The following is a 14029-nucleotide window of genomic DNA, read 5'->3' as shown; positions in this document are numbered from 1 at the left end:
GGAGGAGAGCATCCAACCTACAAAATGGTCACAGGAAGCAGTACTAAGCACTGCTGGAAAGAAACGGGGCTAAAAGGCAAGCAACTTTACAAATACAAGGTGAAATTCACCCTGTGCATAGGGCCCTCACAAGGTCAATGCACACTTAAATCCCACATCAGCCCTATGTTGAGGTCTTAAGTGATGTGATAGGTCTTTTATTGGCCCTCTGCACAGGAGTGAATTTCACCCATGAAGAGCACTCTAGAGCAGTGAGAATGAGTAGCCTATCACGTAGTTAATTATAAGGTTAACAAAAGCTACTTAGTATTACAGTTTTAGTGACAGACATATGCTCTAACTAGCAACCTGAACTTTCCTGAATAGTGTTATCCATAAAGTGTTCATTCAGGTAGATATATTTCCCTGCTACTCAGTGGTGTTCATGTTAATGTGAAGTGTTGTTTTAACTCTGCCCTCTGGTAGACAATCCCAAGTTATATAGGCCCCTACATATTTACTATAGAAACTATGTCATTCAATAAATATTCCAGGTTTGAGAACAGTTTGAAATCGCATGGCAAATAAATTGTGTCACACCATTTTTAACCACACTAGCTACCCTGAGGAGGATACTCCCTTTGTCTCAGACCGAGAGCAGAAATGTTTAATTTGTGAGAGTTTCAATGACAATTCAACTGGATTCCCAAAGTGCAGCCCTAGCAGAGCACTGACATCTGGTGGTCATTTCAGGTCTTCCCAGCAGTACATGTTGCTTTTGGCAGGCAATGAATGTGTGTAATCTCAAGTGCACAAAAGATCAAGGATAACAGGGAGTGAAACTACATAGCATGACCAATCATTAGTCTTCATCATAGATATACATATAAATTGGTAGTGTGGGCTGGACACTTGTGCTAACAGAAAACATTTCTCTAGGAAGACAACTTTATGGATTTAAAAAGCAGGAAAAGAAGGTGAAATTCATTCTGCATAGTCCATATTTAAATCATGTTAATTTTAGAATGACTTGAACAGATATTTTAATGTTACACTTTCAAACTTCTCAGAAATATGATATGCTACTGAAGCATCTAGTGAGGCATATTATTTTATGGAATTTTCAGATGCAAAGTAAATATAGATGTGCTGCAATATACAAACAACAAAGCAAGAGTCAATTAAAGCTAACAAAACATTAACGCAAAAAGAACAGGAGTACTTGTGGCACCTTAGAGACTAACAAATTTATTAGAGCATCTTTTGAAGTTGATGGATTTCCACTCCATACGGCTAAATGCAGTGCCTTGCTCTCATAAATACAAGTACTCCTGTTCTTTTTGCAGATACAGACTAACATGGCTGCTACTCTGAAAACATTAACAGTGTTAGTGAATTAAATTTACTCTAGAGATATTAAGTTTTTGTAAGTAGAGCACATTCAATTTATCAAGATGTCCAAAACAATTGGGTCATTAAAAGTAATTATATGAAACTGTCTTTTACCATCAACAGACAAACAAACAAAAAGCACTGTTTCCTATGTATGAATATTTCTTACTAATGAAAAGGAGCAGTAAGATTTGGGCCATCTTTTGTTAAATATTTAACACTCTGTTAAATTATAACCAGCAATGTTCAACAAACAAATTATCCCTTTCAACATCTGCTTGACACCAAAATTATCCAGGTAAAATCCGTATCTGCTCATTTCAAATGACCATTAGACATTACTAGAGATAGATGATAGCGAACAACTAAAGTTTGTGGACATTGGTATATAGGAGTTTGATTCATGCCCATTACTACAGATTTTACAGGCCCATTTCAGTAACATTTTGTCTACTAGTTACTGATAGACAAACTTCAAAAACTTCAGACGTGTTTTGGTTCAGATATAAATCCAAAAATGCTAGAAACATTCTGGGTCTTCACAAATGAGCTAGAAATCTTGCTAGGTCAGACTTTTGGTAGTTTGTGCTTCCTGTCAGGCCACTGACTGACACACGAACAAAATCTGGTCTCAGATAGGTGCACAACTGCCACTGGAATGATGAGTTGGATTCAGGTTGAACAATACATCCATCAGTAGCCACTGACTGGTGGATTGCATTAAAGCATCTGTGTTATTTACACTGTTTCTTCAAATCCGAACTGTAACTTTATGAAAGAAACTGCAATACAAATTTCCTATTCCCAGGTTGTACAAACAAACAATTTTCACTCATTTTCACCAAGTTGTAATCTCTCAGTAAATAAGTAGACCATGCTGGAGAATTACCCACTTTGTATCTTTATGTTAGCCAATCAAACTTGACAGATGGAGGACTCTTTTCCACTAATAAAAATAAACAAAAATGAAGCTATCGTCAGAAAATCTTACTCATATAAAAAGCTATTTTTAATGGATAAGATATTTTCCGATAGGCTGTGGCACTTATGGGCAATATTTTCACACAGAGACACATGCAATCACTTACGTACAATTATACCCACCTAATTTGTAGGCAAAAATATCCAAGGTATGTAGGCAAATTGGTTATTTGAGTGCACAAAGGCCAAGTTAGGTGCCTGAATCTCAATGAGAGTTGAGAGCCTACCTGCTAGTTTTCCCTTTGAAAAATCTCCTCCTATGTCTTCCCAAATTAGCTGATTTTCACACACACACTTCAAGTATCTTCGCAAATAAATGAAACTCATGCTACTATTTGAACCTCTATATGAAAACCTATGGCAGTTGATCTCGGTGAAATTCTCTCCCATGCAAAGGTCAGACACAAGGCCTGTGGGCCACTTAAGTCCCACTTAAATCCTGTTTTCAGGGCTCAAGTGGAGCCTAGGACTTGTGCTGGTCTTCTGCACACTGAAGAATTTCACCCAGAGTGAGCACCTGTTGCATTGCTGCATGAATACCTGTTGAATAAAAGTTCTAAAATTACATCAGTCATTTGGTAAAAGAGACAGAAACAATGATTCTTCTAACAAAGCATTGCCACAGGATCTACAGCTCCTCATTTGAAAAGAACCTATTTTATTTTCTTTATTGTCCCCTCAATGTTTATTATCCACAAGTATTTCAGCTTTTCCAATACATGTATGCAATTGTAGGAGACTATTATTCTGTGACAATGTTCTGCTCCATGAATCTTTCATATATGTTTATCTTTGAGATTTTTCTGGGGATTAGAGGTGTCCCCCACACACAATCAGGCAAATTAGAGTCTAAAAATAAGGTTGTCTTGTTCTAATTGATAACATCATATTGACAAATCTCTTTCGAAGACAAGTGAAAGCAAAATAACCCATTCCTGCTAGCAAGCCAACCAACATGGTTGTGCCAAGAACTCTTGGTGCCCTTTTCTTGGCCACCCGGAACGCAGTTGGCAGAACTGCTGAGATTAATATGTTGTTGACATGTCCTAAAACTTTGTTAAATGTTTTTCTCTTCAAGACACGTTCATAATAGGCTTCCAAGTTGGGTCGTTTTCCATTTCCCCAGTTTCTTCTTGCAAACCCCAGAAACTTCAGGCGATGTAATGTAACAGCAAGCGATACATCTGCCAAACTAAAGAATTCACCACACAGCCAAGGCTGCTGTCCATCTTCTAATCAGAAATAAACACACAAAGAATTAGGAGCTAACGAAGTACAAGGATATGTGTAAGGTTGCCTGGTCTATTACGTGTATGTTTACTGCTAGTACATAAACAGATTCATAAACAGCAGTAGTACTTTGAAAGTTAAAAATCTAATTTTAACAGCTAACTTCCTTCTCCAACCCCTTCCATAGTCTATACAGTACTGCAAAGTCCACCTCCCAGTTGCCCAGTAAGATCCACACTTCAGTTTTGTGCTTTAAGACCCAGTTTTTGCTCCCAATTAAATTTTCTCAAGACTAAATTAATTCAATCGAGGGGAAGGGAAGCAAGGGAGCTCAGCTTTCATTTTTTCTGAACTCTAGCAAGGGCTACAGATTCCCCTAGTAAAGGCCTGAGAGTGTCATCTTGTTTGTGTCATTCTATTTAAAAAAACTCAAATAGGAGCTGCTTACATCTGATGAAAATTTTCCAAGCAAAAGGAAATTAACCTGTTGATCTGGCCATTAGAGGAGCTCTGCATTGACCCATGGCCTACACAGAACTTTTAAATGAAACTGTAATTCTTTCCGGATTGCCAATTTAACTACAAGTCCCCTAATTGCCCTCCTATGGCCCAGTCAGCAAGTTACGTTCTGCTTAGATCTCAAGTGGAAACGCTCAAGTGGAAATACAGTGCTCTCTGCTGTATTTTTCAAATCAAAATAAGTATATGATCTCTGAGCCAGGGAGATCTGTGGTTATATCTAGAAGGCTGGGGAGAGAGACCTGTGCAGGGAGGGAATCAGTTCTGTGCAGCTGAAGAGAGATATGGAAGTTAATCCTTACAAAAGGAGAATAAAGGGGAAGAGCTAAGCAGCTAACTATGTGAGCAGAAGACTTGTGTGAGGAAGAAGACTAGGAGGGAGGGAGAGATTGGAGTAGTAAAAGAAAGGAATAGAAGGTCAGGGACAGATTGAGAGGTGACTTCATTGTGGTATATAAGTACATTCACTGGGAGAAAATACCCAGTACTACAGGGCTCTTTAATCTAGTAGTAAAAGGAATAACAAGAACCAGTGACTAGAAGTTAAAGACAGACAAATTCAAATTAGAAATAAGGCACTTTTTTTTAAAACAGTGAGGATGATTAACTATTGGAACTACCAAGGGAAGTGGTGATTCTGTCTCTTGAAATCTTCAGATCAAAACTGGATGCCTGTATGCTTTATTTAAACACAAGTTGCTGGGCTCCATACAGGGTAACTGCATGAAATTCTATGGTTTGTGTTACACAGGAAGTCTGACTAGATGATCCAATGGTCCCTTCTGGCCTTAAAATCTATGAATCTATAGCTGGAAAGTCAGAGAGATAGAATAAACATGTAAAAAAGGAGATCGAAAACATGAAAGGGATTAAAAGAAGAAAAAGAAAGAAAAACAATACAGTAAAAGCTGTGTTATCTGGCACTTTACCAACTGGAAAGCTCTAGAAACCAGCATTTCTAATAGGGTTGCCAGGTGTCCAGATCCGGGTGGCGCTCACCTCAGGTGGCTCCCTGCAAGCGGCGACATGTCTCTGCTACTCCTAGGCGGAGGTGCGGCCAGGCAGCTCTGCGTGCTGCCCCCGCCTTGCCCTGAGTGCTGGCTCCACAACTCCCATTGGTAAGTATAATTCTTAGTTAAATGGAATTTTTGACTAGCCGGCACCCTCCATTCCCCCAACATGCCAGATAACAAAGCTTTTACTGTATATTGAAAATGGGCTTTATAATTCTGCATGTTAATCTTTATTTTTGTTTAGGATTCTGACTAATAGTGAGAAGTGAAACCCAAACTGTTTGGAGGTTTGGTTCAGATGGGCACCCAAACATTTGAGCTTATTCTTATCTTACTGAAAGTAACATACATTGTGAAATGGAAATGAACTAATTACTTCAGTAAAGACGACTCTATAAAAGTCTCATGAGAACACACTTTCACATGTGTGTTGTGGTTTTACTTCTGGCTGGGCTGGAAAATACTTAGAACCAGCTTTCTAATTCAATTTTCGAATGACCCCTTCCAATCCCAGCTGTAGCGAGGATGTGAGGAAGAGAGCGTGAAAATGAAAGAACTGTGAGAACTGAGAAAACCTGTTTGTGTGGTATCTATGGCCTAACCAAAGCAAGAACTAGACATCTCATAAGAAAGCCTGTTATCATGAGATTTTTCTGCTCTATCTGTAGACTCAAGAGGTTTGGATAGCTTAGATGAAGTTCAGAAAAGCATCTGATTAGTCAGAAGTCTGACATTCAGCCAAACGCCGCCTCCCTTCCCCTGGTATACTCTTGTCAAATCTCAAACTAAGTGAGGTCATGCCAGGGCACTGTTTGGAAGATCTCTATGAGAAAACGAAGTACCTCACGAAGTAGTGTTGGTACATCTCATTTGTTCACTGAAATTTTATCATCTGATCACTAGAGCTGCTATGTGTGTTGGGGGGGGGTTGGAAAAGAGGAAACTGAAAGTGAATCTCAAGAAAGAAAAACCATGAGAAACAGTCATAAAAATGTTTAAGTGTTGGTTAAATCCACTCAGCATTAGAATGAGATTAAGATTTCTAAATTCAGTTTTTTAACCCATTTGGGTAACTCTTCAACAAGGAGTCCAGAAAGTTCTAGGCTTGATTATTGTTTACAAATGCAAGAAACTCTAGAGTATCTGGAAGAAATTCCAGATGGTATAGCTGAATCCTCAAGGGTTTGGTAATGGGGTGAAATTCTTTGCTGGTGTAACTCCATTGGCATTGTGGCAGTACAGAATTAGACCAAAAAATTTATTCACTACTGTATCATTCATTGGTTTTAATCCAGCCTGTATTGATAGGGATTGTATTTATGTTACCATCTGACATCTGGTTTGCTATGTGAAGTGAGTTAGTTGTCTGAGTTCTGTTCTCAGTAAGTAGGAGTTCACTTACATAACACAGTTAATACCAACTGGCATCCTTATTGGTAGTCTCAGTAGAAGGGTGAAGGATTGAGGGCTTGATCCAGCTCCCAGTGAAGTCAGAGGAGAGGCTCCCATTGATTTCTGTGGGAGCTGGATCAGACTCTGGATGACTACAGAGAATGAGCTTCCTTTATAAAGGATCGGCTAAGGTTAGGACATAGTGGCAGGAAAGTATGAGGGAAATTGCACTGCACTGCTCTGCAGTGTTTTAATCTCCAGGACTGTCAGTTGTGTACCTATCTCCATCACTACGGTTTAAATTCAGCATGGTATTTAAGCATGTGCCTAACTTTAAGCACATGAGGACTACTGACATGTTTAAGTTAGTCATGAACTTGTTATGCTGAATTGGGACCTCAAGCAATTTAAGAAATGTTTTTTTTTAAAGTGGTATGGAATGTTGTGGCTAATTCTCTACACATCATGCTGAAAATGTGTGTGATCAAGGTCTCAAAAGCACACTTAAAAGTGTTCATATATGCTCCTACTGACAGTAGATTGCATTAGACTAAATTAGTATTGAAAGCCATATTTGATAGGCTCAGTGAAGTTAGATAGCTATCAATTAAAACTAATACATCAAAAAATATCATACAGAACAAATGTTGCTATCTGGATGAATCAGTTGTGTCAAACATAACTGTCAATAGAATTAAACAGGAATAATCTCTTACCTGGTGTTTCTTCATTTCTCCTTTGTAACTCAGTCTCAACCTGGTCCAAAACTTTTTCCAATTCATCAAGTATTTTCTTCAGGTACTTTATATTATCATGGTCCAGCAGCTTAGACTGCAAATACCCATAGGTTATAGTTTTAAACAATCATACATATATATTATGGTTAGGGTTTTCGGAGAAAGATTCATTTTGGGATTACAGTACATATTCATAAAATGTGCACACAGTTAAAAGTCAAGTGGAAGCTATTGGCAATTCGCATATTAGTGACAACTCAAATAACAGAAAAAAATTCTTTACAACATGGAGATACCCTGTGAGTGCTTAATCCTGCAAGGGGGTGAGTGCTCTCACTTCAGTCCAGCAAAACACTCACGTACAGGCTTAACTTTGAAGTCAGTGGGACATCAAGGTGCTTTAAATTAAGCATGTATTGAAGTGTTCTGCTGGATGGGAGACAAAGTGCTCAACGTTTTGCAGGGCTGTCTCCCTGAATGAGCACACTGATAATGACAGGTGAAATAGAATTTTAGCATCATTATGGGAGAATTCCAATATTACTGTTCAATTCGTTTAGCAGTGGGATACCATTAATTTACTCACTTTAAGGCGCTTCTGTTTTGCTATATAAGCATCTTGGAGGTCTGGATTTTCTTTGGCAAGCTTCTTTAGTTCAGATTCTGTGTTACCTATCTGGCCTAATAAAACAGAAACAGGAATTATATAAAATCACCCACTATATTCATGTTTTCATCCACAAAAATTAATGAGTAAGTGGTGGACGTATTGGTCGCCGCTTCCAGCAGCTCCCATTGGCCTGGAGCAGCGAACCGCGGCCACTGGGAGCCACGATCGGCCGAACCTGCAGACGCGGCAGGTAAACAAACCGGCCCGGCCCGCCAGGGGCTTTCCTTGCACAAGCGGCGGAACAAGTTTGGGAACCACTGCTCTAGTCCAACCACAGTATTGGATTTGAAGCAGAATTTAAGTCAAGGAAGTCCTATGGCCTGTGTTATGCAGAAGTCAGACTAAATGACCACCATGGTTCCCTCTACCCTTACAATCTACATATTAGGAGTCAGAAATTGGTCTAATTGGAAAAATCGATGGATGAAATTCAGGCCTCACTGAAGACAATAAAAGTTTTGCCATTGACTTCAATGGGGCCAGGATTTCATCCCATATCCTGCTTTGAAGATTCCCAAAATGTGGGGTTGTGCAGATCCAGGATTTTGGGACAAACTGATCTTTAAAATTAATTTAATTTGTCAGATGAACCCAGGCTGCTTATCCTTTTTTGCCCCTGGGTGCGAATATAAAGGTATTTCTCCTACAAAAAATGGGGCTAGATTTTCCTCTCACACAAGTTTTATATCGGTGAAACTCCACTCTTTGTAAGGCTACTCTTCATTACACTAGTGTCAGAGAGAGGAGAGTCAGGTCCATTATTTTAATCGATGTTCTGCTGCCATTGTACATTTCTACATTTACAAAGAATATATTTTCTTCACTGCAATGGTTTGGTGCAGGCACTACTAGTGCAGACTACAGGAAAATATGTATATTGTTTTATAACCTAAAACAGCAAGATAAAAAAATTAAATTTTTGCAAATGCCATTACTATCTGTGCATAATAAGCACAAATAGCACTGCTATCCTTCCCTGTTGTTAGCAGAATTAATTCCACAGATACTCCAAAAAGGACATTTCCTTTTCCCACATTTTCAGATCTTTCAAAATTTTAAGCAAAATATCTTTTAAAATTAAAATGACACATATAGGGCTAGATTCTGCCCTCAGTAGTATGCTCATAGCTCTACTGATGTCCAACGGGGCTGTGATCACAAGAGATAGTAGCTATGATTCAGAGATTTTATGGGCTGGCGGTTGAAGCTGAACAAATTCAGACTAGAAAGAAAGTGCAATTTGGGGGGGAGGGTTGTTACCAGCCTAATACAGCAAAGGACATATTCATTCTAAAACAAAGACCTTGATGAATGTACTCCTCTTTCAGCCCACAAAACTATTATAGCCAGCAGTATTTCCTGTCATTATGACTGAATGCTCAACATTGGGAGAATGGAACTGAAGTTTCCTAAATCCCTGGTTTTGAGTTACTGAATAAAATTTTCAGAAGTGCCTACATTACTTAGAAGCCTAAGTCCTCATAAGCAACTTACATACTTTTGAAAATTTGACTGTTCATTTTAAAGGGCCAATATTTTCAAAAATGAGTGCCTAAAACTAGGGCAATAAATCCATATCATGTTACTTTATTAAGTGAGCTGATTTTCAAAACTGCTGAGCACCCAGCTGCTCCCAGTTATTTAAGTGCCTAACTGTAGGGCATCCGTTTATCAAACATATTTGCCATCAACAATGTATGAGTGTGAGTTGTTTATGTGGTAAGCAAATTTTTAAACTATATTCTTATTCAAGTCTCAGGGATCTTTAAATATAAAACATATTTAGAACCAAGTAAGAAAGATCTGTTAAATGGCAACATCTTTGGGTTTATATTCACTACATACTGCGAATTCTAGTTGTCGCATAAGCTGGAATCATGGAATCCACTGTTAATTCTGGGTGTAAAATGCAGCCATGTGTGTAGGCATCCATAGGCAAGGAGTCCAAGAGCTCTCTATAGTGTTGCACCCTTGGGTAATACATGCTTCCTTCTTCTGGCATTAATCTTGGTGTCTTCTCTGAAATATATTTATTTAGGAGATTTTAAAAAATAAATCAGAAGAGATATATAATATATGTAATGATATTATGATAAATGATAAATATGATAAAAGTAGTGTTCTTAATGGTACTTCAGTTGTCCCTGTGTAGCACAGATGACATGGTTATCAAGTGAAATCCTCACTATTGGGTAATTTCCCCCCTCCCCCCATATGAGCCCAGTTCAACAAAGCACTTAAGTGCATGCTTAGTTTTCAGCACGTAATCCCATCCCTCTTCAGCAATGTACTTAACCATGTGATTAAAGAGACCTTAGCAGATCAGAGAATCTGCTCCATAGCATATTATATTCAAGCAGTTTCAGCAGAATCCATTTTTTACATTTCAAGCAATGTCACTATGTATTGAGGTACAATAGACATCTCTATGGCCCATTCAAAAGAAAGTACTGCAGTGATTAAAAAAATCTATTATAAAATGATACTTTAATTTTTTTAATTTGTTTTTAAAGAGTTCCATTTTACAGCAGCATTAACAGTTCATTTATATCTGTATCCATAGATTGTTAGCCACCCTTAGCTTTACCCAGCTCTCTATTTCCTCCAGACAATCATTATCTGACCAAAAAGCAAGTAGCTAGCAATTAATTCAGCAGGTGTTGAACTGCTCACAGTGACATGTTCTTACTGCTATGGGAATCTCTAAAGTCCATTGCAGAATCATTTTATCCTTGAAACTACATTTGCCAGTTAGGGACATAGTGTATCAGAGCCCTAACTAGAGAGCACCAATACAAAAGGTTGCTTCTTCTCCTCACCCCAAGAAATACAGTTTCTGTGCACCGGCAAAAGAAATCATTTTCTTTAAAAATTGATCCTATTTCCTAGTAATGACAAGTGTTGTGAAATTTCAAGATATGCCACTATTCCTTTCTTACTACCGTAGATGTATTCTTCCCACTTTTGTCTCCTTATTCCATTTATGCGTGTGTGCACATGCACACGCGCGCACACACACACACACACACACACACATACAGAGTCACTATTCTTTCTCCCTTATGGGGCATAATTTAAAAAAAAAAAAAAAAAAGATTATTCGGGGATTATCCAGGAAACTGCACCATTTTTGTGTGAGAGGTTCTTTCCAAAAATGACAAATGTTTTGCAACCTCCCATGAAACTATTCTTTTATATTAGTCCTTGCTACACAATTAGTATAGCAAAGTGTTATCATATTCTTGACCTCTGTGTGCTAGCAGGATAAGTGATCAGTATATCAGTTATCTTGCCAAATAGATGTTAAAGTATTTTCAATGCAATCAGTTTGCTTGGGGAATGGGAAACCTTTTACGGATCTGAACAAAATTCTATACAGAGACATGTAAGTACTATATTAAAAATCACATAAACTCAAAAAATTTTCATTACCATCCACGAATGTCTCTTCAAGATAATCAATAATCTGTGTGGCCTCACAAATAATATTTTCTCCATGGATAAGGACAGGCACTTCTCCAGATGAGTTTAAACGCATAAACCAAGGTTCATTGTGTTCACTCAGGGGTAAACTTACATCGTGTTCTTCACACTTCAGTGCTTTTTCAGCAATTACTAAGCGCACCTGAAAAATATTGCAAGAATTACTTGATTAAGCTATTTACCATGGATAAACTGAGTCTGTTCAATTAGAGGGGCAATGTGTTTCAGTGGGAGTCAGGAGTATTGGGGTCTATTCCCAGCTGTGCCCCTGATCTGCTGTGTGACCTTGGCAAATCTCTTCACCTCTCTGTCTTCTCTCACATCCTTTGTCTATTTAAATTGTGTTCTCTTTAGGTAGAAACTATGTACAGTTCCTAATACAACTGAGTCCTAATCTCAGTTGGGGTCTGTAGGTGCTACTGTAATACAAATAAATAAATAACAACAACAACAAAGAATAATTTTAATTGCCTAAAACTCTTCTTTCAACACATTTATCATTAGCATAAAATAGTTGATGGCTATTTGACTGACAGGTATTCCTAGAAACAGTTGATAAAATTTAAGTGAATTAACAACACAAAATGATTTTTTTTTAAATATCTTAAAACCTGGTGCTATTTTTGGTGATGTCTAAATTCCTTTCCCATATAATCTCGAATATGTTCTGTATACATAACTGGAACTGAAGCATACTTTTTTGGAACTTTTTATTAAGGCAAAGTTACAATAAAATATTAACATACTACACTGGACATTACTTATTAAGATCAGGTTAATATTCAAAAAGCTTGGCTAAAAATTTGCTGGCTGGAGAGCTCTTTCCTTTGAATAAACTTAAAAAGGGTGGCCACATTTTGAAATACCTGCCCTCTTTTTGGTGCTTCTCTTGTGTATGTACTTGGTGTGAAAGCTTTTCCATTACAAGAATAATCCATATTTTACAATACCATAATTGTTTGCTTTGGCAATGGAACCATTTACAATAAAGGTGAGAAACAGCCCTTTCCTAAAAAGTATCAAAACGTCTTCTGCATTAGAACACAAAATAGATGGATATGCTCATGTCGTCTTGTTATATCTGCAGAATCCAGAAGTGCCATTCAAAATTATCTGTTACATTTTAACAATTCAAGGAGTGTTATATTGTTTTAAAGCCCCTAGTCATCCTTCCTCATACAGCACTCCTCTCCACTGCCTCCTGTGCTGGATTTAGGGATTCTGCATTTCGAAATGATCACAGTTCCCTGGAAAGCCTTGCAAGCCTTTCAGGGCCTAAAAAGAAAGCTTTGTGGCCTTGCCCCTCACCATCTCTTCCTCCTCCCTATCCAGATCTAGGCAACAGCGCTACATCCCTCTGCCCACGCCTAAGCACTCAGATTGGGACCTGCAAGGCAAGAAGCCCATTGAGCTGCTGCTGCCGCCACGCCCCAGAGGGGGCAGCAAGGCCCGGGGGATCTGTCCAGATGCTGATCCCTGGCACCCCCGAAAGCAACCAGGCACTCACCTTTTGGGAGCAGAACGAGTGGGTCCAGTGGTACAATATTAACTTAGCCTCTGCCTTGCACTCAGCCAGGAGCACGGTGCCCGCTGCCGCGCCATCCTCCTCTGGCGCCATCGCCAGAACCGGCTCAGAACCGGCTCCCCAGCGGACCGGACTCCCCGGCTGCTACTGAGCGTGCGCCGGTGCTCGGAGCATGCTCCGTGACAGCCGCTGCCCTCGCATGGCATCGGTACCTGCGCCCTGGCTGCACCGGGGAGGGAAAACAGGGGCGGGCAGGGGAGGGGCACAGCCAGGGGCGGGGGGCAGAGATGCAGAACTAAGGGGGAAAAGAGAGCCAGGGCAGAAATAGAAAGGGGGGGGGAAAGTGGGATCAGATTGGGGGGGGGTTGTGCTGCACCATGGACAGTGCATCGCTGCACCTCTGCCACCCCCTACACAGGACTCTGGCGTTAAAGCCCCAATCTAGCCCAATGTCTCTCTCCCCCTTCAGCCGACCCGCCCCTCCCCCCCCCCACCCCCACACACTTGCAAATGTTTTCAGACATGATTTATATGTTTAAAATAATACATGGTTTAGAAAATGTAATCCTGGTAAGGCATAAACTGCAGGGCAGAATCTGGCATAAAGCACATAAAACCCCTCCATAATCAAAAACCATCTCTCTCTGTGTGTCCCATCTTTACATGTGTTTATAGCCCTCAGTCAAGAATGGCCAATTTGCTAAGGCTAGCCCAAAACATTTAGGACCCAGTCCTTCAATGTATATCCCATGCCCAGCATGTTTTAGCTAAACTAAACAGTCTGTTCCTTATGCAGGCATAACTATATATGTACACGTAAAAAGTCCACACTTCAAGAAAGTTAATTTATGCTTGATGAATAAATGGATGTTTTAACAATCACGTGATTACATAATGACTCTCAAGGAAAATATGTTTTGCTGAAGAGAAAAACCATGATGGATGTCGTCATCCAACAAGAACATTAATCAGACCCTGTTACATTGCATTACCCACCTGTGTTTCTTGTATTGCTATTATTACACTAAACAGTGATAGAGGTGTGATTATAATTTTAGCAAACATATCTGGTCCTTCATATTTGCTTTCCTTCAGCCTAAACCCAGGA

General features: G+C 39.2%; 1 protein-coding gene across 1 annotated transcript; it reads right to left on the bottom strand.

Moving 5' to 3' along the window:
- Window positions 1-1312: 1312 nt before the first annotated feature.
- Window positions 1313-13006, bottom strand: GDAP1 (ganglioside induced differentiation associated protein 1). Its single transcript, XM_026647344.1, has 6 exons — window positions 12904-13006; window positions 11346-11538; window positions 9759-9932; window positions 7830-7924; window positions 7223-7337; window positions 1313-3584 (listed from the first exon to the last, which is right to left on the bottom strand). The coding sequence occupies exons 2-6, from the start codon at window positions 11449-11451 to the stop codon at window positions 3202-3204; spliced, it is 873 nt and encodes a 290-aa protein (XP_026503129.1). The 5' UTR covers window positions 11452-11538; window positions 12904-13006; the 3' UTR covers window positions 1313-3201.
- Between the last annotated feature and the right edge of the window lie 1023 nt (window positions 13007-14029).

Source organism: Terrapene carolina, unplaced genomic scaffold, assembly GCF_002925995.2.
Source record: "Terrapene carolina triunguis isolate 2854851 unplaced genomic scaffold, T_m_triunguis-2.0 Scaffold58, whole genome shotgun sequence".
In the NCBI taxonomy this organism is placed as follows: Eukaryota; Metazoa; Chordata; order Testudines; family Emydidae; genus Terrapene; species Terrapene triunguis.
This window is presented reverse-complemented; position numbering and strand designations above follow the sequence as displayed.

Excerpts from the sequence above, each read along its gene's own strand:
- GDAP1 (XM_026647344.1), bottom strand. The coding sequence starts at position 11,451 with ATGCGTTTAAACTCATCTGGAGAAGTGCCTGTCCTTATCCATGGAGAA. Across the intron at positions 9,933-11,345 it reads TGAAGAGACATTCGTGGATG|AGAAGACACCAAGATTAATG; the intron begins GTAATGAAAATT and ends AATATATTTCAG. Across the intron at positions 7,925-9,758 it reads TGCGACAACTAGAATTCGCA|GCCAGATAGGTAACACAGAA; the intron begins GTATGTAGTGAA and ends CTGTTTTATTAG.